Raw genomic sequence first — 23,348 nt, forward strand, 5'->3', positions numbered from 1 at the left:
CATATTTATATTTTTTTCAGAAGACCACTTTGCTCCAGCCATTTAAATAGAAGGATCTAGAAAACACACCAAAGGAGGATTATAAGCTGAGATGGAGGAAATTAGAAACCAGCCACACTAAAGAAGTAGAAACACTAATTTTGGGGGCTGGAGAGATGGTTTAGCGGTTAAGCACTTGGCTGTGAAGCCTCAGGACCCTGGTTCAAGGCTCAGATTCCCCAGGACCCATTTAAGCCAGACACACAAGGTGGCGCATGCACCTGGAATTTGTTTGCAGTGCCTGGGAGACTCTGGTGCACCCATTCTCTTATCTGCCTCTTTCTCTGTCGCTCTCAAACAAAAAACAAAGATACTAATTTTCTGTGCTATAACGTATTGAACATACAGCATAAATAGCATACTGTAACTTCATTAGATTTTTCTATATGACTAGTTGTTGGAACTTAACCAAGATCTTAGTAACTTATATCAAGAGTCCTTCAACTTCTTTGAGATGTCACCATATAATGTGAAATCTGATTTGATGATGTAACACTATCAACAGAGTAACCGCTGCTGTCACCAACTGTGGGTTGCTTAATGCTTTTAAATCGAATGTGAATGCTGATGAGTGCTGCAGTGCAAAGCATTACTCAAAACATCTGCCAGGCCACCCTGCTTAATGGCAGTCACCAGCAAATGCCACGCAGCAGGTCTCTGCTTTGTACCCCGTTCCTATGCTTGACCACACACCCTCCACACCTCTCCCGATACATCCTTGTCCTGAGGACGACCCCCTGGGTGATGGCTGCTCTCCCGGTGAGAAGCCCCTCTGAGATTTTGCTCAGCGCAGGGGCGGCTCATAGATGGACAGGAACTGACACAGTGGGGAGAAAGGAAACATAAAAAACCACCTTTAATAGGATGCTCTTCCCGACGCCTACTGTGCTGAAAGCAGGGCGTAGCACAGAGAACTTCATCCTGATGTGACAGATGACTATGACTGAATAAGGCAAGTTTCCTGGCCCTCCCCACACCAGGTCAGGTTTCCTAAACATCTATGGGACAAAGGAGGAGGCAGCATATTTATCCCGTTTCAGATGGGGGTGTGATTCCTGGGACTGGCTCCCGGGAATACAGCTTCCTGCCAGCCACCTGAGCAGAGGCAGGTGCAGCGGCACACTTGGGGCCTGGTCAGGTCGACAATGAGTGATGCTGTAAGACGTTTCAGTCCGTTTCTGCTTTGCTGAGGGTGAGCAGTGTCCGGAGGTTCCACTGGTCGGGGCTCTATCCTTTGATAACAGCAATTGGCCTCAGTTTAATGGCCTTCTGGCTGATTCCAGCGTCATGGCAGGTATTCACCACATCTGTCACATTCTTATAGGATTCGGGGGCCTACAGGGAAAGATTTAAACATTGTAAAATCTACCAAAGCAAGCAGGTCTACAAAACACCAAGTTTCACTTGAAACTGTAAGAAATGCACATTAAAACATTTCCAAGGGACTGGGAGGCAGTTCACTGGTTAAAAGCACTCTGAAAGCCTGTGGTGGCCAGCACCTTGTAAAGTGGGATGCAAAGAGGCACATATATCTGTAACCCTCATACGTGGGAGGAAGCGTCAGGAGAATCCTAAAGCTTGTGGGCTCTTACTATAACACACATCTTCCCTCGGTATTTTTGTCTCCAACGGGTGCTTTCTTTCTCTCAGATTGAGTCACACTACTGGGCCCACACACGCAACAGGGAGTGCCTAGCTCTTTGTGAGTACTTCACTCTCCCTTCCTCCGTGGGCATCATCAGTTTTGAATCTTCAGTTGTCACATCATATTATACGCACTACCCTCTCCTACTGCAGTTATGTGCTAGGGTGTGTCTCACTCCTTAACATTTGTGCTTCATTGTCACTGTCTTAAGGTTCTGAATGATTCTGTTATCCAGGGACAGAATCCTATAAGTGTCTTTGTTTCTCATGTCCTTTATTTCTGCTCCTGCAGTGGTTCTGGCTCTGCATACCTCCACCATTCACTCCAGGTCCAGGTCGCAGCAAAGAGCTCGTCTGCTGGAAGTGATCACAATGCACTGCTCTACAGCCTCATTTTTAAGCACTCCATGTATCACAGCCTCGGGATCCCATGCATTCCTCTTCCTGCCCTCGCTGTGATATTCCTTTAGCCACACCAGGCTCTAGAGGTCCTGTGAACCATTGTCAAAAACCTTGCTTCTCTTCACAGTGCTGTAATTGTGAGCCTGGTTAACTATGGCTCAACACCTACATCATGCTATCCGTATTTAGCTGAGAGGCCCTATCATTGAATTTAACTCAAGCGTACTTTTGGTACTGTCTGGCAACCATTCAAAATGCCAACGAATTATTATTGTCAACTTCCTAGATAATTACTCTCTCACATCTTCACTCTTGGTTGTTGACATGACTTATCCTGAAAAGAGGGAAAGCAACTAGATAGAATTTTCAGACTCTCACTTCACTTCATCTTTCCCATTTATCTGCATTTGACTTTTCTGTCCTCCCCCCTCCCCCCAAGGTAGGGTCTTGCTCTAGCCCAGGCCGATGTGGAATTCACAATGTAGTCTCAGGGTGGTCTCAAACTCAGTCAATCCTCCTGCCTCTGCTTCCCGAGTGCTGGGATTAAAGGGGTGTGCCACCACGCCCAGCTCCTTTCTGTTCTTTTAAGAAAGAATTATGTGTTCCTGGCAAAGGTCAACCCATCCATTTGTATGCCAGATCCTATCCTCATCTCCTCAAAGCACTGAGCTCCAGGAGGCAATCTGCCTCTCTCACGTTCTCATCAAAACGCAAACACTGGCCAGAGAAAGGGCATGATCTTCTGATCAGCATCCTCCACTGTCTTTCCGCTGCAATTTTTGTTTTAAAACCAGCCCCAAATAGTTTTTCTAAGTAACATAAAAAATTGCTGTTTTGTGTTCTTACATAAATCATCAGTGGCTTTATGTTAAATATTATCAACATTCACTTACTTCTTCCATAACTAGCTTGGGTGAGGCAACGCGGATCGCAATTCCCATATCTGCCAATTTGTCCAAGACATCCTGGAAATCCAAGTTACGTCGTGATTTCGCTCGGGACAACGCACGGCCCTAGAATGGGAAGGACAAGGACAGGGATAAACTTCACTTCATAAATTCTGGGCTGCATTTCATGTTTGGCTGGGTGCCAAACTAGGTGCCAGTAGCATCTTCCCCAACCCAAAGGAGGCGAAGCCCTCAGCCATCTCTGGGGGAGCATCTCTTTAAGCAGCATATCTGAAGCACAACTAGATACTGCACAGCCTTCTAGGGGCTCCTCTGCTGCTTTACTTATCTCCAGGACCTCCGCCCCTCCTCTCCAGCCACTAGGCAGCTTTGTAATGGCCCAGACTCCCTCCCAAGCCTTGGACCAAATGAAATAAAAGTCCTGTGCAGGAGCAGGAAAAAAAAGAAAAAGCAAGCATTTTTACATAGTACATTTATGCCTGCTCTGCCCTAAGTAGCTGGTTTTGAGACCTAATGGCTAAAAAGCTTAAAATATGTACCATATGGTTCTTTACAGAAAGTTTATTGATGCCAGGCTTAGAAGGTGAGAGGTAACAAGTTGAAAAGGGTGGACTCTGACTTGCAAATAGGGCATGCATACCTTCCCTTTGGAGTGTGTGTGTGAGTAAGTGTGTGTGTGCCAGTTTCAGTAAGCTCAGCTAGAGCTAGTCTAGGTTTTTTGGACTTGCAAATGAAGAAGTACTTGGTCCTACCACGACCTTACCAAGGCTGAGATACTAGTCAGTTCACTGAATAATTTGCAAGTAGAAGCCACAAAAAAAACCAATCTTCAACTTTGTTAATGCTTAGCAAAACAAAAGACCATATTTAAGGAAGCTTTCATTTTCCTTACCGCTCCATGACAGGTTGTTCCAAAGGTCTCAGTCATGCCCTGTTCAGTGCCAGTCAGAACATAACTACAGGTTCCCATGGTGCCACCAATGAGCACTGGTTGTCCAGTGAGCTGAGGATGTGAAAATGTCACACATTTTAAAATTTAGAAAAGCACAGGTTTTTTATGCCTGAAATTTACATTTCCTGTGTTGTAGAATTGCAGGAGAAACCTAGGCCTCTAATTTTAGTAACACATTACTTTGATTCTTTGACTGCTGGAAGAATAGAGAAGGGTGGGTGAAAACAGGAGGACCTGCCACAGACTGCATGTAGGAGCTAGAAAACCTCCGCAGCTGTGCGAAGCAGAACCACCACCCATGCAGAGCACCCGTCCCCTTTGGCTTCGGCTGCATCTGCAAAGACCCGGTAGCAGCGGGTCTTTCCAGCTCTGCCAAAGCCAGGTACCAGAACTAAGGAATGAGCAGACTGTGTTAATCTTTATCCGGTCTTCCACTACTTCCAAGGTCTTCATTCATTTTGGGAGAGTACACTTAAGACGCACTGCTTGGCTAACGCTCTGTAAGCACGTGTGGTGAGTGCGTGTGGGGAGGGGAGGAATCACTGCTGCAGAGAACTCTGGCAGGGCCCACTGCTCTCATGACAGAGCCCTTTCTTCACACAACTGCTGTAACCTCGCTTAACTGCACCCATATTTAAAATTATCTAAACCATGACCTCGGCTCAAAACCAAATGCAAGCTGCATACCTGGTAATCTACAGCGATGAGAGGGTGGTGTGGCGGGAAAGCACGGGTGGATCCCTTCCTGTGCACCAGCAGTGTCCTCTCCTTTCCATCCACAACGTGTTGCTCCACCTTGGCAATATTATGAGAAACATCATAGATCACATGCAGGTCCAGGTCATCAGGAGTTGTGTTGAAGACCTTTGCAAATGCCTAAGAGGAAAAGCTTTAGTTAGCAGCAGCCAGAACCAGTTCTAAGAATGTATCTCATTGATTTCAGTTAGTTTGTTACTGTAGGGAAGGGGGGACTTCAGAGTTCAAAAGCAGCATGTTAGCAGCTGGACATGGTGTTGCATGATTTAATCCCAGCACTTGGGAGGCTGAGGTAGGAGGATCACAGTGAGGCCAACCTGGGCTGGAGTAAGACTCTGCCTCAAAAAAACAAAAACAAGCCAGGTGTGGTGGACACCTTTAATTCCAGCACTCAGGAGGCAGAGGTAGGAGGATCACCATGAGTCTGAGGCCACCCTGAGATCACATAGTGAATTCTAGGTCAGCCTTGGCTAGAGTGAGACCCTACCCCAAGAAAAAAAGAAAGAAAGAAAGAGCAGTATCAGCAATCTTCACACCAAGGGCATTAGGTTCTCCTCAGTCACTTTAGGCCTCACCTCACTCCCTAAACTCCATCTGTGCTGAAAGGCTGCCAGGCTGCTCCGGACCCCACCCTTCCAAGTACTTTCTCTCCAGCATTCACAGCTGCAGGGAATGGCACTTCCATGCTTGCTGAGTCCAAGGAAAATTTGAGGAGGAATCATCTGGCTTCTTTTCTTACTTTCCAGGCCTGCCTGGCATTCTGCTGATTTGTTTTAAGACACCAGTAAATCTCAGACACTTTTCTAACATCCTGAACATAAATGTTCAAAATAAAACCCTACAAGCTTTGACTACTTCCTGTTTAACATGCTTAACTTTACCATGATTAACTCAGAAGAGCAATTTTACTGTTACCTGACGGGTTAAGAAGGTCATGGAAGAGCGGTTGACCCAGGCATAGTTCCCGGCTGCTGCCATTCCCTTTAAGTAGTCCTGCCCCTCTGGGGAGGCGATCCGTGCGCAAGCCAACTGCCGGTCATTGACTATAATCTTGTCTCTTTTCATGGCCTTTTCCATAGCTACCAGTGCATCTGAAAAACAGAGCTAACAAGTCAAACCAGGTAGATTTCTCTTCAATAAATCATTCAGATTTACTGCAGAAAGGCAGTAAACATTCAAATTTATCCTACAAAACCAAATCTCAACATACAAAACCCCACACAGCTTTCTTTTTTTTAGAATACATTTAAAAATATTTTATTAATTTATTTATCTGACAGAGAAAGGGGGGAAAAGGAGGGAGAGAGGGAGGGAAGGCAAATGGGTACGCCAGGGCTTCCAGCCACTGCAAACAAACTCCAGATGCTTATACCCCCTTATGCATCTGGCTAACCTGGGTCTTTTGGCTTTGCAGGCAAACGCCTTAACCGCCAAGTCATCCCTCCAGCCCCACAGCTTTCTCTTTAACGTGCCTCTGAAGTCCCCTAATTGTTTTTTTTTTTTTTTGTGTGTGTGTGTATGATGTATGTATGTGTGTGTGCGTGTGTGTGTGTACATATATATATATATATATGTATATATATATGTATATATATGTGTATATATATTGGTTTTCCAAGGTAGGGTCTTGCTCTAGCTCAGGCTGACCTGGAATTCACTATGTAGTCTCAGGCAATCCTTCTACCTCTGCCTTCCAAGTGCTGGGATTAAACGCATGTACCACCAGGGGCTGAAGGGATGGCTTAACAGTTAAGGCATTTGCCTACAAAGCTAAAGTACCCAGGTTCGATTCCCCAGGACCCATGTTAGCCAGATGAACAAGGGGGCGCATGTGTCTGGAGTTCGTTTGCAGTGGCTGGAGGCCCTGGCGCTCCCATTCATTCTCTCTCCCCCCCTCCCTCTTTCGCTGCCAAATAAATAAAAATATTTTTTTAAAAAAGGCATGCACCACCACACCTGGCTAGGTATATTTGTTGAATGTTCTCTTTCTATGTGAGACAGACAGCATTTGCTTCCAGTATTTGAAATGAGAATGAGGTGCATATGCAACTAGCAACAATGTGGTTTTGATTACCCCCTTCTTAACACGTGAATGAATGAAAACAGTACTGCAAGACATATTTTATTATCATCATAGTTTTAAATTTATTTTTTTTTATTTTTTATTTTTTTAATTTTTATTAACATTTTTAAATTTATTTTTGAGATAAGGTCTCACTATAACCCATCTATCTTCGTACTAGCTATGTAGTCCTTACTGGTTTTGAACTCACGGTCCTTCTGCTCAGGTGTGTGCCTCAACATGCACCTTGGACAGTTTTTAATGTCTTAGTATTATAGAGCCTCACCTAGATCCTGTGCATTAAAATCAACTCCATGATAAAGTACAAAGACTGCCTCAAAACTATAAACACTGGGCTGGAGAGATGGCTTAGTGGTTAAGCGCTTGCCTGTGAAGCCTAAGGACCCAGGTTCAAGGCTTGATTCCCCAGGACCCACATTAGCCAGATGCACAAGGGGGCGCACGCATCTGGAGATCATTTGCAGTGGCTGGAGGCCCTGGTATGCCCATTCTCTCTCACTCTATCTGCCTCTTTCTCTCTCTGTCTGTTGCTGTCAAATAAATAGAAATTAAAAAAAAAAAACCCATAAACACTAGTCAATACTTCCTGTATATGCTGGATCAGTCTAATGGGTCAGGGTGGACCAATGATTAAATCTTGTAGATAAAATACAAACCCAAGGCTCAAATGTGACAAGAGATTTACTGCTCATAATTTTCATGCATATATACTTTCTCATATGCACATTAACTCTTCCATTAATTCAAAACGACCTGCTTAGTAGCTTCTTGTTTTTGTTCTTGCTCTTTTTGTCATGTGTTTGTTCAAACTATAAGGCAGGAGGAAGACATCTCTGACATATTTTTCCTGAACACAGTTTTTATATTTCCTCTCCTATAATAGTTTATTGGTTAGTACCTCCTATCATTTTTTAATCAACATGATCTCCTATGTGAGACAAGGGCCAAGGACCTGCCTGTTGGCACCATCGTGCTTAACCTTGCGAGCAGCAATCTGATATACTTGCTGAATGAATGAATGAATGCTCACTTCCAACTCCAGAGTTCAAATCCTTTCTTGCTGAGACAGTTAGCAATAACCCGAATGCACATATGGTAAATGGTGCTAATGCTGAGTGCTTACTAAGTGTCACATATGCATTTAAGTACTTTCCATGTATTATTTCACTATCTTTCCATGACAATATATGTGAAATAACAATATCTTTTTTTTCCCCCCCAGAGAAAAAGTTAAGTCCCAATGAAACTATTAGTTTGTTCAAGGTCACAAGTTAGGAGAACCAGAAGTTAAAAACCCATACACTATAGCTCCAAGGCTTGCTTAAATGTCTGTCTTGTTCCCCATATAAAATATATATATTGGTGTCAAGTAAAACCTGAGGGTAGAATATATACCTGTGGCTACTTGGTGGCCCAAGCCTCGGCTTCCACTGTGAATCATCACACACACCTGTCCCTTATGGTCGATGCCCATCTTCTTAGCAGCATATTCATTGAAAATCTCATCCACAACCTGGATTTCTGCATAGTGGTTGCCTGCTCCCAGGGTCCCCAACTATAAACACAAGAATTTCAGGAGAGACTTCTGGTTAAAGTGGCAGCGTAGGAACCATGCCAAAGCAGTCTAGGGGAGAAAATGCCAAATTCTACTAAAAAGTGAGGTGTGTAAGAAATTATAAACTGCTACAGAGAAGTAGGAGAGATCCAGAGTATCTAGAGTCCACAGAAGCGGACAGAAGTGGCTCCAGCAGTGGCAAAACCGGGTCCGTGTGGCCACAGCCATAAGGCTCGGCCTGAGCCTCAGGAAAAGCCAGGTGAGGGGATTCTCCGCTCACACCAGAGCTCCTCGCAAACTCAAGAAACGTGAAGGGAGGACAGCAGGGAAGAATGGAAGAGTGGCTCTTGAGGAAGAGGGCCTGTGGGAAAACCAGCCACCATCCACAGCCTCCCCGCCCCACCTCCATACCAGCAAGCACCAGAGACCTGGGGAAGGGAGCTCACTTGAACAGCACCCAGCACAGGCTATCAGAGCAGCAACCCTCCGACCCATCCAGCCTACCTGAGCCCACAGCACAATAAAGAAGGACCCAGGCAGGCACACAGTGTAACTGAGACCAAAACCGTCCCAAAAGGTACCTGGGATTATACCAGGTCAGTACCCGCCAAATAAACCTGGTATATAGGCTTGAAGAGGAAGTGCTAATTGCACCTTCCATTGTCAGGATGAATTATATGTTAAATCTGATGGATAGTTGGATTTGGCATTCTCTTTTTTTTTTTTGATTTTTCGAGATAGGGTCTCACTCTGGCTCAGGCTGACCTGGAATTCACTATGTAGTCTCAGGGTGGCCTTGAACTCACGGCGATCCTCCTACCTCTGCCTCCCGAGTGCTGGGATTAAAGGAATGCGCCACCACGCCCGGCAGATTTGCCATTCATAAATAAGCTATATTTTGGGCTTGTCATTTGTTGCTTCCTGATTTATGGTGCCTTTGTTTCCTCTTCTGTTGTTCATTAGGGAAGGGTCTCACTTGGTCACAAGCTGACTGAATTCAGGGTATAGTAGAAGGAAAATTTCAGTCCAAAGGCATATTAGGCCTCTTCAACAAAACCATAGAAGAAAACTTCCCTCAAATTGGGAAAGAGATGTCAATGCAGATACAGGAAGCCTTTAGAACACCAAACAGACAAAACCTAGAAAGAACCTCTCCTCACCATATTATAATTAAACTACCAAATATACAAACCAAAGAAAATATATTGAAAGCAGTTAGACAGAAAAATCAAGTCACAAAGGCAAGCCCATCAGGATCATAGCAGATTACTCAACACGAACTTTCAAGGCCAGAAGGGCTTGGAATGATGTATTCCAAGTTATGAAACTGTCAACCAAGGTTACTTTATCTTGCAAAGCTATCCATTCAAATAGACAGAGAAACAAGGACATTCCACAACAAAAGCAGGCTAAAGGAGTATCTGAAGACAAAACCAGCTCTACAGAAAATACTTGGAAGAATCCTCCATGCTCAAGAGAAAGAGAAGCACACATATAAGGAACCTGGAAAAAACAAACCATACTCACATACTAGTTAACACAAGAGCAAAGGTAAAATGGGAAGAACTATAAAACAAGAAAAATAAATATATACCTTTTAATAATAACTCTTAATATCACAGCCTCAATGCCCCAACCAAAAGACATAGGTTTGCAGACTGGGTTAAAAAGCAGGATCCTGGGCTGGAGAGATGGCTTAGAAGTTAAAGCGCTTGCCTGTGAAGCCTAAGGACCCCGGTTTGAGGCTTGATTCCCCAGGACCCACGTTAGCCAGATATACAAGGAGGAGCACACGTCTGGAGTTTGTTTGCAGTGGCCGGAGGCCCTGGCATGCCCATTCTCTTTCTCTATGTGCCTCTTTCTGTTTGTCGCTCTCAAATAAATAAATAAAAACTAAAAAAAAAAAAAAAAGCAGGATCCTTCAATTTGTTGCCTCCAAGAAACTCACCTTTCTACAGAGGATGGACACTATCTTAGGGGGAAAAGATGGAAAGTGGTATTTCAAACAAATGGGCCTAGAAAACAAGCAGGGGTTGCCATCCTAATATCTGACAAGGTAGACTTTAGTCCAACATTAGTATGGAAAGATAAGGAAGGTCACTTTATATTGATTAAAGGCACACTCCAACAAGAGGACATTACAATCCTAAACATAAATGCACCTAATATGGGGGCTCCCAAATTCATCAGACAAACACTACAGGTCATCCTGGCAAAAAATAAACCTAGATGCATTTGGATTAAATGAGATCACAGAACAAATGGACCTAACAAATCTACAGGACATTTCATCCAAATACTGCAAAATACACATTCTTTTCAGCAGCACATGGAACTTAACGTAATCAACCTAATGCTTCATCTTAAAGCCTTGGAAAAAGAATAAGGCAAACTGAAAATCAGCAGATGAGAAGAAATAATAAACATTAGGGCAGAAATTAATGAAATAGAAACTAAAAAAACAATCCAAAGAATCAATGAAACAAAGAGTTGGTTCTTTGAAAGGATAAACAAGATTGATAAATCTTAGCAAATCTGACCAAAAGAAGGAGAAGAGATATAAATTAATAAAACGAGAGATGAAAAAGGCAGCATCACAATAGATACCAGAGAAATTTAAAAAACCATAGGGACATACTATAAGGACATATATTCCATTACATTTGAAAATCTGAAAGAAACAGATGATTTCTTTGATTTATAAAACCTACCTTAATTAAACCAAGATGAGATTAACCACTTAAATAGACCTATAACAAGTATGGAGATCCAAGCAGTTATCAAAAATCTCCCAACCATTACCAGACTGTCAGGGAAGAACTAACACCATTGCTTCTTAAACTTTCCCATAAGATAGAAAAGGAAGGAATCCTACCAAATTTCTTCTACAAAGCCAGCATCACCCTGATACCAAAACCACGCAAAGATAGAACAAAAAAAGAAAATTACAGACCAGTCTCCCTCCTGAACATAGATACAAAAATTCTCAAAATATTGGCAAACAGAATACAAGAAGATATCAGCAAGATCATTCACCCCGACCAAGTAGGCTTTATCCTAGGGATGCAGGGATGGTTCAACATATGTAAATTGATAAATGTAATACATTACATAAACAAACTGAAGAACAAAAAAAAAAATCACATAATCATCTCATTAGATGCAAAAAAAGCATTTGACAAAATCCAGTATCTGTTCATGATAAAAGTCCTACACAGACTGGGAATAGAAGGAATATATCAACATAATAAAGGCTATTTATGACAAACCTACAGCCAACATAATACTAAATGTTGAAAAACTTTAAGCTTTTCCACTAAAATCAGGAAGAAGACAAGAGTGTCCACTGTCCCCACTTTTACTTAATATAGTACCGGAAGTCTTAGCCATAGCAATAAGGCAAGAGACACACATAAAAGGTATAAAAATTGGAAAGGAAGAGATCAAGTTATCATTATTTGCAGATGACATGATTCTATACATAAAGGACCCTAAAGATTCTACTAGCAAACTGTTAGAGCTGATAAACACCTATAGCCATGTAGCAGAAAAAAATACACATACAGAAATCAGTAGCCTTCTTATACGCTAACAACAAACACACAGAGGATGAAATCAGAGAATCATTCCCATTCACAATTGCATAAAAAAAAAAGTACCTCGGAATAAACCTAACCAAGGAAGCGAAGGATCTCTACATTGAAAACGATAAAAACTTAAGCAAGAAACTGCAGAAAACACTAGGAAACGGAAAGACATCTCTTGTTCTTGGATTGGAAGAATCAATATTGTGAAAATGTTAATTTTACCTAAAGCAACCTACACCTTTAATGCAATCCCCATCAAAATTCCAATGGCATTCTTCATAGAAATACAATCCAAAAATTCATTTGGAAGACAAAAAAACCTTGAATATCTAAAACAATTTTGAGCAACAAAAATAAAGCTGGTGGTACCACCATACCTGATTTTAACCTATACTACAGAGCCATAGTAACAAAAACAGCGTGGTACTGGCACAAAAGCAGATATGTAGATCAATGGAACAGAATAGAGGACCCACATGCAAGTCGGGGTAGCTATAGCCACCTGATCTTCAACAAAAATGGCAAAAATACTCATTGGCGAAAACACAGCCTCTTCAGCAAATGGTGCTGGGAAAACTGGATATGTATCTGTAGAAGGTCTCTCTCCATGCACAAGAATTAAGTCCAAATGGATCAAAGACCTTAATATCAGACCTGAAAAGTCAAACACTAGAGGAAAAAGTAGGGGAAACCCTTCAACATACTGGTCTTGCAAAGACTTTCTGAACATAACCCCAGTGGCGCAGGCAATAAAACCAAAGATTTAACTGCTGGGATTTCATGAAATTACAAAGGCTTTTGTTTTTATTTATTTACTGGGCATGGCAGGGCTTCCAGACATTGCAAACAAACTCCAGATGTGTGTGCCCCCTTGTGCATCTGGTTAACATGGGTCCTGGGGATCTCAACCTGGGTCCTTTGGCTTTGCAGGCAAACGCCTTAACTGCTAAGCTAACCCTCCAGCCCTTACAAAGCTTTTGTATGGCAAAAGACACTGAATAGAGCAAAGAGGAAACCTACAGAATGACAGAAAACTTTTGCCAGCTATACATTTGATAGAGGATTAATATCTAGGATATACAAAGAACTCAAAAAGTTAAATCATAAGAAATCAAACAACCCAATTAAAAAATGAGCTACAGAACTAAATAGAGAGTTCTCAAAAGAAGAAATACAGATGGCATAAAAACATCTAGAAAAATGTTCTACATCCTTAGTCATCAGGGGAAAGCAGATTAAAACTGCATCGAGATTCCATCTAACTCCTGTCAGATTGGCTGCCATCATAAAAACATATGACCATAAATACATGAATACCATAAATACTGGAGAGGATGTGGAAAAAGAGGAACACTTCTACACTGTTGGTGGGAATGCAATCTGGTCCAGCCACCATGGAAATTAGTGTGGAGGCTCCTGACATAGCTAAAAATTAGATCTACCATATGACCCAGCTACACCACTCCTAGGCACAGATCCCAAGGACTCATCTCAGTACTTTAGAGAGACTTGCTCAATTATGTTTATTGCCGCTCTATTCACAATAGCTAGGCAATGGAACCAGCCTAGATGTCCTTCAACTGGTGAGTGGATAATGAAGATGTGGCACATTTACACAATGGAGTTCTACTCAGTGGTAAAGAAAAATAAAGTTATGTAATTTGCAGGAAAATGGATGGATCTGGAAAGGATTATACTAAGTGAGGTAGCCCAGGCCCAGAAAACCAAACGTCATATGTTCTCTCTCATATGTGGATCCTAGCTACAAATGACTGGATTTCTGTATGAGTAGGAAGAAAACTCAGTAGCAGAGGCTAGTAAACTAGAAAGGAGACATAAAGGGAAGGAGAGGGGACTTAAAAGGATGATATTGTATATATGTAAGTAGAAAAACAGATTAATGGGAGTAAAAAAGCCTAAAAGTCAGGGGAAGAGATTGAGTAAGGAAAGGTGGAGGGAGGGCTAATCAAAATCTAAGACAATATAAATTAACGCAGAAGCAAACAATTTGTGTTCTTTCTGATATTGTACAAACAGCCCTGTGCTATACTTAATAGAAGATATATTTCCTTAACAAAAATGACAACAGCCACATGGTGACTCTGCAAACGAGTTACCTGAGGAAGGCCTCTTTTTTTTGCCCTGGGTGAAACCTTATTGGGGTCAGCTTGCAGCATCCTTCCATACTCCTCACAGTGCTCTTTGTCTTCTGCCCAGGCATAGCCTTCTCGCAGGGACCAATCTACACCCATCTCCAAGGCCTCCTCCAAGTCTCTGAGGGAGAAATACAAGTGCCAGCCATGTTAGTCACCTCATAGCAAAGAAAGATCAAAATGCAAGGGCACCTTCAGAGGGCAGATGAATACATTATGATCACAACGTTTCATGTCAGTTACAAAGTTTATGTTTTCTAGCTTTTTTTGTTTGTTTTTTGAGGTAGGGTCTCCCTGTAGCCTAGGCTGACCTGGAGTTCACTATGTAGTCCCACAGAGGCTGTGAACTCATGGTGATCCTCCTTCCCCAGCATCCCAAGTGCTGGCATTAAAGGTGTGTGCCGCCACACTGCTTTCTATGTGAGGAAAGCACCCACACAAATAAATGCACTTTAAACTAGATATGGTGGTGCATGGTGATGGCCTCAATTAACATGACTCCAATTCTAACTGGCATTTCTACAGTCTGCTGTTTTTAAAATTTTTTTAAATGTGACAGCAAGTGAGCGCATGAGAGAATTGGCATGCCAGGACCTCCAGCCACTGTAATCGAACTCGAGACACGTGTCACCTAGTGTGCACGTGGGACCTTGCATGCTTGTGTCACCTTGTGTGTCTGGTTACATGGGATCTGGAGAGTTGAACATGGGTCCTTTGGCTTTGCAGGCAAGGCTAAACCATCTCTCCAGCCTTGTTTTTTCTTTTTGAAGCAGGGTCTTACTCTAGCCCCAGCTGACCTGGAACTTCCTCTACATTCCAGGCTGGCCTGGAATGGACAATGATCCTCCTACCTCAGCCTCTAGAGTGCTGGAATTAAAGGTGTGCACTACCATGCCCAGTTCTAGTCTACTGTGTTAAAAAAATTAATATTATGTGTGGTATGCATGCATGTGTGTGCACGTGTTGGTGGGTGTGCATGTTCATGTGTGTGCATGCAAGGAAAGGCCAGAGGTTGATGTCTGATGTCTTCCTCAATTACTTGCCTTCTTATTTTTTGAGACAGTGTCTGGATCCTTCTGTCTCTGCCTTCCCTGAACCGGGATAACATGGTGCATATACCAACTGAGCCATGTCCTCAGCCTTTTTTTTTTTTTGGGGGGGGGGGGTTGAGTTAGGGTCTTACTCTGGCCCAGGCTGACCTGGAATTCACTCTGTAGTCTCAGGGTGGCCTCAAACTCACAGTGATCCTCCTACCTCTGCATCTTAAGTGCTGGGATTAAGGGTGTGCACCACCATGTCTGAGGTTCTCTTTTCGTGTCTAGCTGTTACTCAGGCTGTCCTTGAACCAATTCAGCCTACTGAGTGGGCAGGACTAGTGGTGTGCGCATGCCTAGCTCAAGAAGCACTCTGAGGAGTGTCACCTGATTGATGCTTTCATAAACTGTCTACCTCCAAAGGCTAAAAAGCACCTGAGGGGCTTGTGGGGAGGGAAGCTATGACCGCAGTGCTATGGAAGTGGAGACAGAAGAATCCCTGGGGCTCACTAGCTAGCTCCTCTAGCACAACTGGTGAGCTTTAGGCCTGCGAGAGACCGTCTCAAAGGTGAATGGTTTTTGAGGAATATCCAGGTTTGTTCTCTGGCCCCACATACATACCTATGAATTTTTTTTTTTTTCCCTTAAAGGCAATGAAAGCCAGGCATGAAGGAGAAGTAGGAGGATCTCTAGGAGTCTGAGGCCAGCCTGGGACTATAGGTCGAGTGCCAAGTCAGCCTGGGCTAGAGTGAAACCCTACCTTACAAAAAAAAAAAAAAAATAGCTGGGTGTGGTAACACAAGCCTTTAATCAGAGCACTCGGGAGGCAGAGGTAGGAGGATCACCATGAGTTTGAGGCCACCCTGAGACCACATAGTGAATTCCAGGTCAACCTGGGCTAGAGTGAAACCCTACCTTGAAAAACCAAAACCAAAAAAAACCAAAACAACAAAAAATAAAATAAAATTTAAAAAAAGGTAATTAACTTGCATTTCTTCAGTGACTTGGCAATGCTTATCTCTAAACTGTATCACTGAAACAAGGCGGACGGTCATGTGGGTCATTCTGTCCGAGTCCATCTACCAGAAATGTGTGCTCTTACTTGGCATTCATTGGTATGACACCTTTCGATCCCACTCCGACAGGGATGTGGTCAAACATAGCTTGGGCAAGTTGCTCCTTCACAGGCTGGACATCACCTTCATCTAAATTGGTTCTTAGCAAGCGGACACCACAGTTAATGTCAAATCCAACACCACCTACAACATGCAGAAAAGTCAGTAAAGTAAAAGCGAAACCAGGCAGGCATGGCATTACCTCAGTAAAGGGGCCAAGAGGATAACTACTCTTTTCAAAAGGCCAGTGTGTTTTAAAGTAACCACCAAAGTGATTCTCAGCTAAATCTGATGATACTAAAATTATCCAAAGTCACACACGTACTAATGGTACTGGAGCCAGCAAAGCAGGCAGGAGCTGCGAGGAACGTGTCAAACAGACAAAGTAACATGCCTCTTTCTTCCCTTGCTCATGGTCAGGACTTGGTCACTTCTATTGGTCTTTCCAAATAGCCAACCTTAGGCTCAGACAGTCTTTCGTACTGCTTAGCTTTTTTTTTTTTTTGTTTTTGTTTTTGTTTTTCGAGGTAGGGTTTCACTGTAGCCCAGACTGACCTGGAATTCACTATGTGGTCTCAGGGTGGCCTCGAACTCATCCTCCTACCTCTGCCTCCTGAGTGCTCGGATTAAAGGCGTGCACCACCATGCCTGGCTCCTACTGTATATATTTTCATTATTTTTTTTATAATGATTTCCATTTGTCTATGCTTTGGAAGTCTAATCTTTTCTTCACCTTTAAAAAAACTTATTTCTGTGCATGTTCATGAATGAGTATATATGTGTGTGTGTGTGTGCTTGCAGGTCATGAAAGTAGAAAGAGGATCATGCTGGGGCAGAAGAGACCTTAAGGGAGGTAGGACAGAACAAGGGTAATAGAATCAATGTAATAGAAAAGCAGAAGGATAAACTAACAGGGGGAAGAAAGGGAAGTAGCTGAAGGGAGAAGGGGTTGGGGAGGGTAGTGGGAATGAGAGAACAAAGTCTACTGACACACATCTGCAAAGGTGCCATGATGAAACCAATTGCTTTGTAGGTTAACCTAGACATTAGTAAAAAATAAAATGTGTGTGTCAGGCTGTGGTCACAGGACATCAGAATAACTTATGGAACCAAGAGAGAAACTAGCTGCCTCCTGGTTAGTCCTCCTAGCGCTGGACAGCCCTATGGGAGTTGCTGGAGGAAAATGGTCACCAACATTATGATTGAGCAGGGGACTGAACACTAAATCAGACTGCAAAGAGGCCTGCCATGGCTCAGGGAACATGGTAGGAGACAGGGCAGAAAGACTATAAGAGCTACAGAGTGGGTAGGAATACCCTGTGGCACAGTCCCACGGGAACTGGCGAGGCCTTCGTGAACCCACAGTGATTTTACCATAACCCCACTGAGAAGGGTTCCCAGGGTAGTGGGAGCAGGGGTGAGGAGATAAGAAGAGTATAACCTGCTATTATATGTAAAATAAAAAAATAAAACCAAGAATAACTACATATAAATCTAGATGCTAAAAAAGTGTGTAAAATAAATGAGAGCAAACACTAAGTGCTTACTTTGTGCTCTGCACCAAGCTAAGTATCTGACAGGACTGAATTCATTTATTCTTTATAACAATGCTGTGATAACATTGTTAGACACAATTTGCCTATGTGATAACTGAGTCACAAAGAGAAATTTTCAATAAGTGGATGTTTTGTCATTAAAAAATCTTTATTATTTTTTTTTTAGTATTTTTATTTATTTATTTAAAAGAGGGGGAGGGACAGAGAAAGAAAGAATTGGCATGCCAGGGCCTCTAGCCGCTGCAAACAAACTCCAGACAAATGTGCCACCTTGTGCATCGGGCTTACATGGATCTGGAGAATCGAATAAGGGTCCTTAGGTTTCACAGGCTAGCACCTTAACAACTAACCACATTTCTCCAGCCCTGTTTTGCATATTTTAATAACCTGAGTGTCCATAGCAATTTTCCTGCGAATATGAGGAAAAGAAATTGGAGGACACAATGAGAAAAGCAGAGAGCAGCAGCACTGGCTCAGAGAAACCGCACCCTCACACCCTTACCTGGGGACACCACTGCTTCAGGGTCATTCATATCAAAGGCAGCCATATTCCCAATGGCAAAGCCGTAGCCTGAATGGACATCAGGAAGCCCAATCGACCTCTGGAAGAGAACGAGAGAGTGAAATACTCCGGTCCTACTCTGGCATCCGGGTTCCTACATGGACCTGATACTGACTCAAGATGTGTGCTGAAGCTAAGCCCACATTATGATGTTTTCTTCTCACAAAATCTTCTACTGATATGGGTAGGCATAAGAACTTCTATTCACAAAGTTAAATAAGTATTTTCATAAAATTTATTTGTTTTTGAGGTAGGGTCTCATATTAGCTGACATGGAAATCACAGTGATCCTCCTACCTCAGCTTCTTGAAAGCTCATTAAAGGTATGAAACACCACAACTGGCTTTCAAGTCTGATTGAGAGGGGGAGGAGATACAATGGAGAGTGGAGTTTCAAAGGGGAAAGTGGGGGAAGGGATATTGTTTACAATTATGGAAGTTGTCAATAAAAAACAAAACAAAACAAAAAAGTCTGACTTTTAAGTAAGGAAATCCTGAAATACAATGGCATTAACTTTAAGGACTATTACTATTTAAAAATATTTAAAGACATTGGCAAATCATGATAGTGTCAGACAAAAAGATGAACAGATAAATACTGGATATATAAAGATCATTAGAGTTTGAACACAAACTACTTGATGACATGAATATGATTATGTTTTTTTTAAATACATCTACAGCTTAAAAAAGACTGTCCCAAGAAGAAAGAAGATCAAATACAATAAGGATATCTGTAGACACTTAGGAATTCTTCAATGGACAAGCTGTTTCTTTTCCACTCCTGCCAAGGGCATAGCATTGCAACTATCACAAAGGCCTCAAAAAGTCAGATAAATGGACTTATTTTCAACACCTATCTCTGAGGGTGAAATCTGAATGCTGAAGTGGAGGCCATTTATACCAGCCAGTTTCCTCCATGTTATTATCAGTCTAATCATGGTCAGAATAGCCAGGTATGTTGCCTTCTCTCCCTCTGCTCAATGTCATCCTATGAACTGATTTTCTTTCCACTGCTCCTACAATCCTCTTGAATGGGACCAAGCGAATCGTACAACGGAGATGCACTGATCAAGGAATAATGATATGACTACAACAAGGATTTGAATCCTCCATGACACCACTCTGAAGGTGCTCACATGCTGAGATTGTAGCCAAGGCAACCAGAGGCCAAGGTGCTGCTCAGGTTCAGTCATTACTCAGGTCTCATGGTTACTGCTAGATGCTCAAAGGTCATGGTCAAAGTAACACCATTATTTGTTAGGTGGAGTCATTTTACCATTCAACAACAATTTTAGGCAACATAAATGCTTAAAGTTTTTACTATGACTCACATGAACAATCCCAGGCAGGGCTGCCACATTTCCAATCTGCTTCATGGCCGGCAGGAAGCCACCAACACCTGTATACAAAAACCAAACCTTAGGAAAAGGACATATTTGATTTTCAAAACTAGTTACATTCATGTTTATAAAAGAGTACATTACATGAAGGGGCAGTGGTTAGGACTATTAAAACAACAAAGTCAAGAAGGATGGCTGTGATGCAAGTGGGAAGGGAACTTCATGAAGGAACCACATTCACAGGAAAGACAGGAAAACTAGACTAAATGTTCTGGGCATACCACAAGAAGTTCACTGTAAATGTACTGGAGATGTACATGGGGTTCCAGTCCAGCTCTGTCACTTGCTAGCAGTGTCATTTTAAGTATGTTGAGCATTCCCTTATGAGGAGGGAGAGCTTTAGTTTGCTACTGTAAAGAAAAGGGCTAAAACAAGCTGATTTCTATCTCCCCATCACTGTAAGTATTATCTTAGGAGTGGTGCGCGTTCATCTCCAAGCCTCCCTGCAGCCATGGGAGAAAGGAGTCAATTCTACTTTGTAGAACTGGTAACTGAAGTTCAGTGAAAGTAGTCTACTGGTGAATACTGATGTGACCATAAGACACTAGGTCTGAATTCTGGCTGTCACCAGGAAGTCCTGTGGCCATGAACAAATTGAAATCACTTACATATAGGGAGACATCTCAACACTGAGCTTTGAGTTACATACCCGTAAAAGATAATATTTTCCTTTTTTAGTTAAGCTAAGAATCGTGTAAACAATCTCTGCAAAATGCCTTGTCAAGTACAGAATAAATGGCAGCTCTTGCTGTCACTGTCTGAGGTATCTGAGGCATGAAGCCTGTCCCTGAGTGCCAGACCTTTGCACAATAGCAGTGGCTGGTAATGTGGCAGAAACTTCAAACCACAGTCATTTCTTGAGAATCACACTTCAGTCAAGCCACAGGGAAGGGTCTACTTGTACCACAAGAGACTTTAAGACACTTACCACCACCGCGGCAGGCATTCCTTAATTCCTCAAACATTAATTTTTCCAGAGCATCATTCACATAAAATACTCCTTCAACCTGGAACCAAAGAAATGTCTGAGTACATGTTCATGAATACAGGCAAAGTAGACAGAATGTACTGTATGAAGTATTTGTTTTGCTTTACTCCACATTATGGGTTGGGGCCATAGCTCAGTAGTCCTATCATGCACGGAGCCCAGGGTTCAATTCCTATATCCACATGAAATAAATAAGCACCAGAATTAAAACATATCAAGCAGTTGTATATAATAAATATGTTTTGAGATGTCCAAAGGTTCATATTTTAGATTTGGTGTGAGATTAGTAATGTTCAACTAGTAAGACTGATATAATCATCCCCAAATCTAAAGCTTCTGGCCATGAACATTTTGCATTGGGGATATTCAATTGGTAATTTGCAATATTTGCAAGTATCTGAATATTACACAACATATACACCATTGAAACACCACATGATGCCCCAAATAATATGCAATTTTAATGTTAATTAAAAAATAAGCAGGGCTGGAGAGATGGCTAAGTGGTTACAGCACTTGCCTGCAAAACCCATGGACAGGAGTTCAATTCCCCAGTACTCATGTAAAGCCAGATGCGCTAAGTGGCACATGCATCTGGAGTTCGTCTGTGGTGGCAGGAAGCCCTGGTGTGCCCACACTCACTCTCTGTGTCTGCCTCTTTCTCAAATAAATAAATAAAAATTTAAAAATAAGCAAATCTGGGGCTGCAGAGACGGCTCAGTGGTTGAGACGCTTGATTGTAAAGCCTAATGACTCGGGTTTGATTCCTCAGTATCTTGTAAAGCCTGATGCATCTGGAGTTTGTTTGCAACAGCGACTAGAGGCGCAGGTGCACCCACTATCTCCCTGTCTGTTTCTCTATCTCTCTGCTTGTAAATAAGAAAAATTAAAAATAAGCAAATGAAGCAAGCAACTAATTCTTTCTTCCATGAAACAAATGGAAAACAGCACTGTTTATTGCTGTGGGTCTTCTGTCCCCCCCACTATCTTGCAAAGTGATGTGACATAAAATCACACATTAACAAATAAATGAATGAGAGATTGAAAAAATACATATTTTTAACTTTTTTATTCATTATTTATTTATTTTAGAGCAACAGACAGAGTGAGAAAGGCAGAGCGGGGAAGGGAGGAAGGGAGAATATGGGCGCACCAGGGCCTCCAGCCACTGCAAACAAACTCCAGAGGCGTGCGTCCCTTTGTGCAACTGGCTAGTGTGGGTCCTGGGGAACCCAGCCTCGAACCAGAGTCCTTAGGCTTCACAGGAAAGCGCTTAACCGCTAAGCCATCTCTCCAGGCGTTAGAAAGTATTTTCTGAGACAAGTCTCATGGTATTGCTGTGGCTGGCCTCCAACTATGTGATGTTCCAGCCTCTGCCTCGCAAGTACTGTGACAGCAGCCCTGGTCACCATCCAAGACACGGGGCTGCAAACGTCAAGTCAGTTCCCAACATCTACAGCAAAAACCTCACGAGGTTTTCTTCCTACACTAACGGGAACCCCATGCGCACAACGGGTAACGAAGCCTGAGCGGGACAGCAAGCTCCAGTCCATTCCAGTCCTGGCTGACCCCTTTTCCCGGATGGGCCCCGGAAGCCGTGCCCCCTACCAACCCTCGGGGGTGTTTGGAGAAGTACTCATTAAACACAACCCCAGTTCCGCGGAGCTTGGCAGCTGTGGGAAACAAAATGATTTCATTAGCACGAAAGGAATTGTAGTCCCAGCGGCTCTACTGAGGCTGGCAGTGCCACCTGGCACACGACCCCGGAAGTCTCCAAGCAGCAGCACAGAGCTCAGGGGTGCGCATGGGACGCGCTCGCGCAAATGCACGGCTTCGCCGGTGCCCGAGCCCGGCCTTCTCGCGGGGAGGGAGAGGGAAGCCCTGCAGGGGCGGAGCCCGCCGGGAAGGCCCCGCCGCCGGGTCCTGCTCCCCAGCCTCACCTGCATGTTGGGCACGAAGCCCTTCTTGATCCTCCAGCAGTTTTTACTGATCTTGTCCAAGAACTGCAGCTCATCGTTATAGGAGCGGCTCATGGCGGAGAGCTTTCCCACGCTGCGCTTTCACAGAGAAGCGGGCACGTCGGCCACGGGTTTCGTAAAACCACGACGCCTCCGAGAGCCCAGTGCGCAGGCGCGGCGCCTCCGCCGCCGGACGTCGATGGCGAGCGCCGAGGCTCAAACTCTGCCTGCAAGTCTATTTCGTCCCATTAGACTGCCCTCTAGGGGCGACAGCTGGGAAATTGCCCTTAATTTTGGATTTTTTTTTTTTTTTTTTGAGGTAGGGTCTTGGTGTCCAGGAATTCATTATGTAGTCTCAGGGTGGCCTCTAACTTATGATGGTTCATAACTCTGCCACCCAAGCATTGGGATTAAAGGCGTGCGCCACCACGCCCGGCTATTTTGGAAGTTTTCTTTTGTTTTTTATTAAATTAGTTTAAACTTTTTTTTTTTTGCGGTCTTGCTATAGCTCAGGCTGACCTGAAATTCACTATGTAGCCTCAGAGTGGTCTCGAACTCATGGTGGTCCTCCTACCTCTGTCTCCCGAGTGCTGGGATTAAAGGTGTGCACCACCACCCCGGGGTCTAAGTGGAAACTTTGTATGGATACATCAA

The 23,348-nt window shown here is 43.2% G+C and overlaps 1 protein-coding gene across 1 annotated transcript; it reads right to left on the minus strand.

The window, feature by feature from the left end:
* Nucleotides 1–878: 878 nt before the first annotated feature.
* Nucleotides 879–22,844, minus strand: Rtcb (RNA 2',3'-cyclic phosphate and 5'-OH ligase). The gene is made up of 12 exons (XM_045153384.1): nt 22,677–22,844; nt 20,677–20,755; nt 19,680–19,747; nt 18,287–18,386; nt 16,216–16,372; nt 14,044–14,200; nt 8,180–8,339; nt 5,617–5,792; nt 4,633–4,821; nt 3,886–3,996; nt 2,979–3,098; nt 879–1,374 (listed from the first exon to the last, which is right to left on the minus strand). The coding sequence occupies exons 1-12, from the start codon at nt 22,767–22,769 to the stop codon at nt 1,267–1,269; spliced, it is 1,518 nt and encodes a 505-aa protein (XP_045009319.1). The 5' UTR covers nt 22,770–22,844; the 3' UTR covers nt 879–1,266.
* Nucleotides 22,845–23,348: the final 504 nt, after the last annotated feature.

The sequence above is a fragment of the Jaculus jaculus genome, chromosome 6 (assembly GCF_020740685.1).
Source record: "Jaculus jaculus isolate mJacJac1 chromosome 6, mJacJac1.mat.Y.cur, whole genome shotgun sequence".
Classification (NCBI taxonomy): Eukaryota; Metazoa; Chordata; class Mammalia; order Rodentia; family Dipodidae; genus Jaculus; species Jaculus jaculus.

What these genes read in the sequence shown, in the direction of transcription:
- Rtcb (XM_045153384.1), bottom strand. Translation starts at nt 22,769, where the DNA reads ATGAGCCGCTCCTATAACGATGAGCTGCAGTTCTTGGACAAGATCAGT. An exon ending in GTCATACCAATGAATGCCAA is followed by an intron (nt 14,201 to 16,215) that starts GTAAGAGCACAC and finishes TTTCTCCCTCAG; the next exon opens with AGACTTGGAGGAGGCCTTGG. An exon ending in CCAAGCTAGTTATGGAAGAA is followed by an intron (nt 1,375 to 2,978) that starts GTAAGTGAATGT and finishes CTTTCCCTGTAG; the next exon opens with GCCCCCGAATCCTATAAGAA.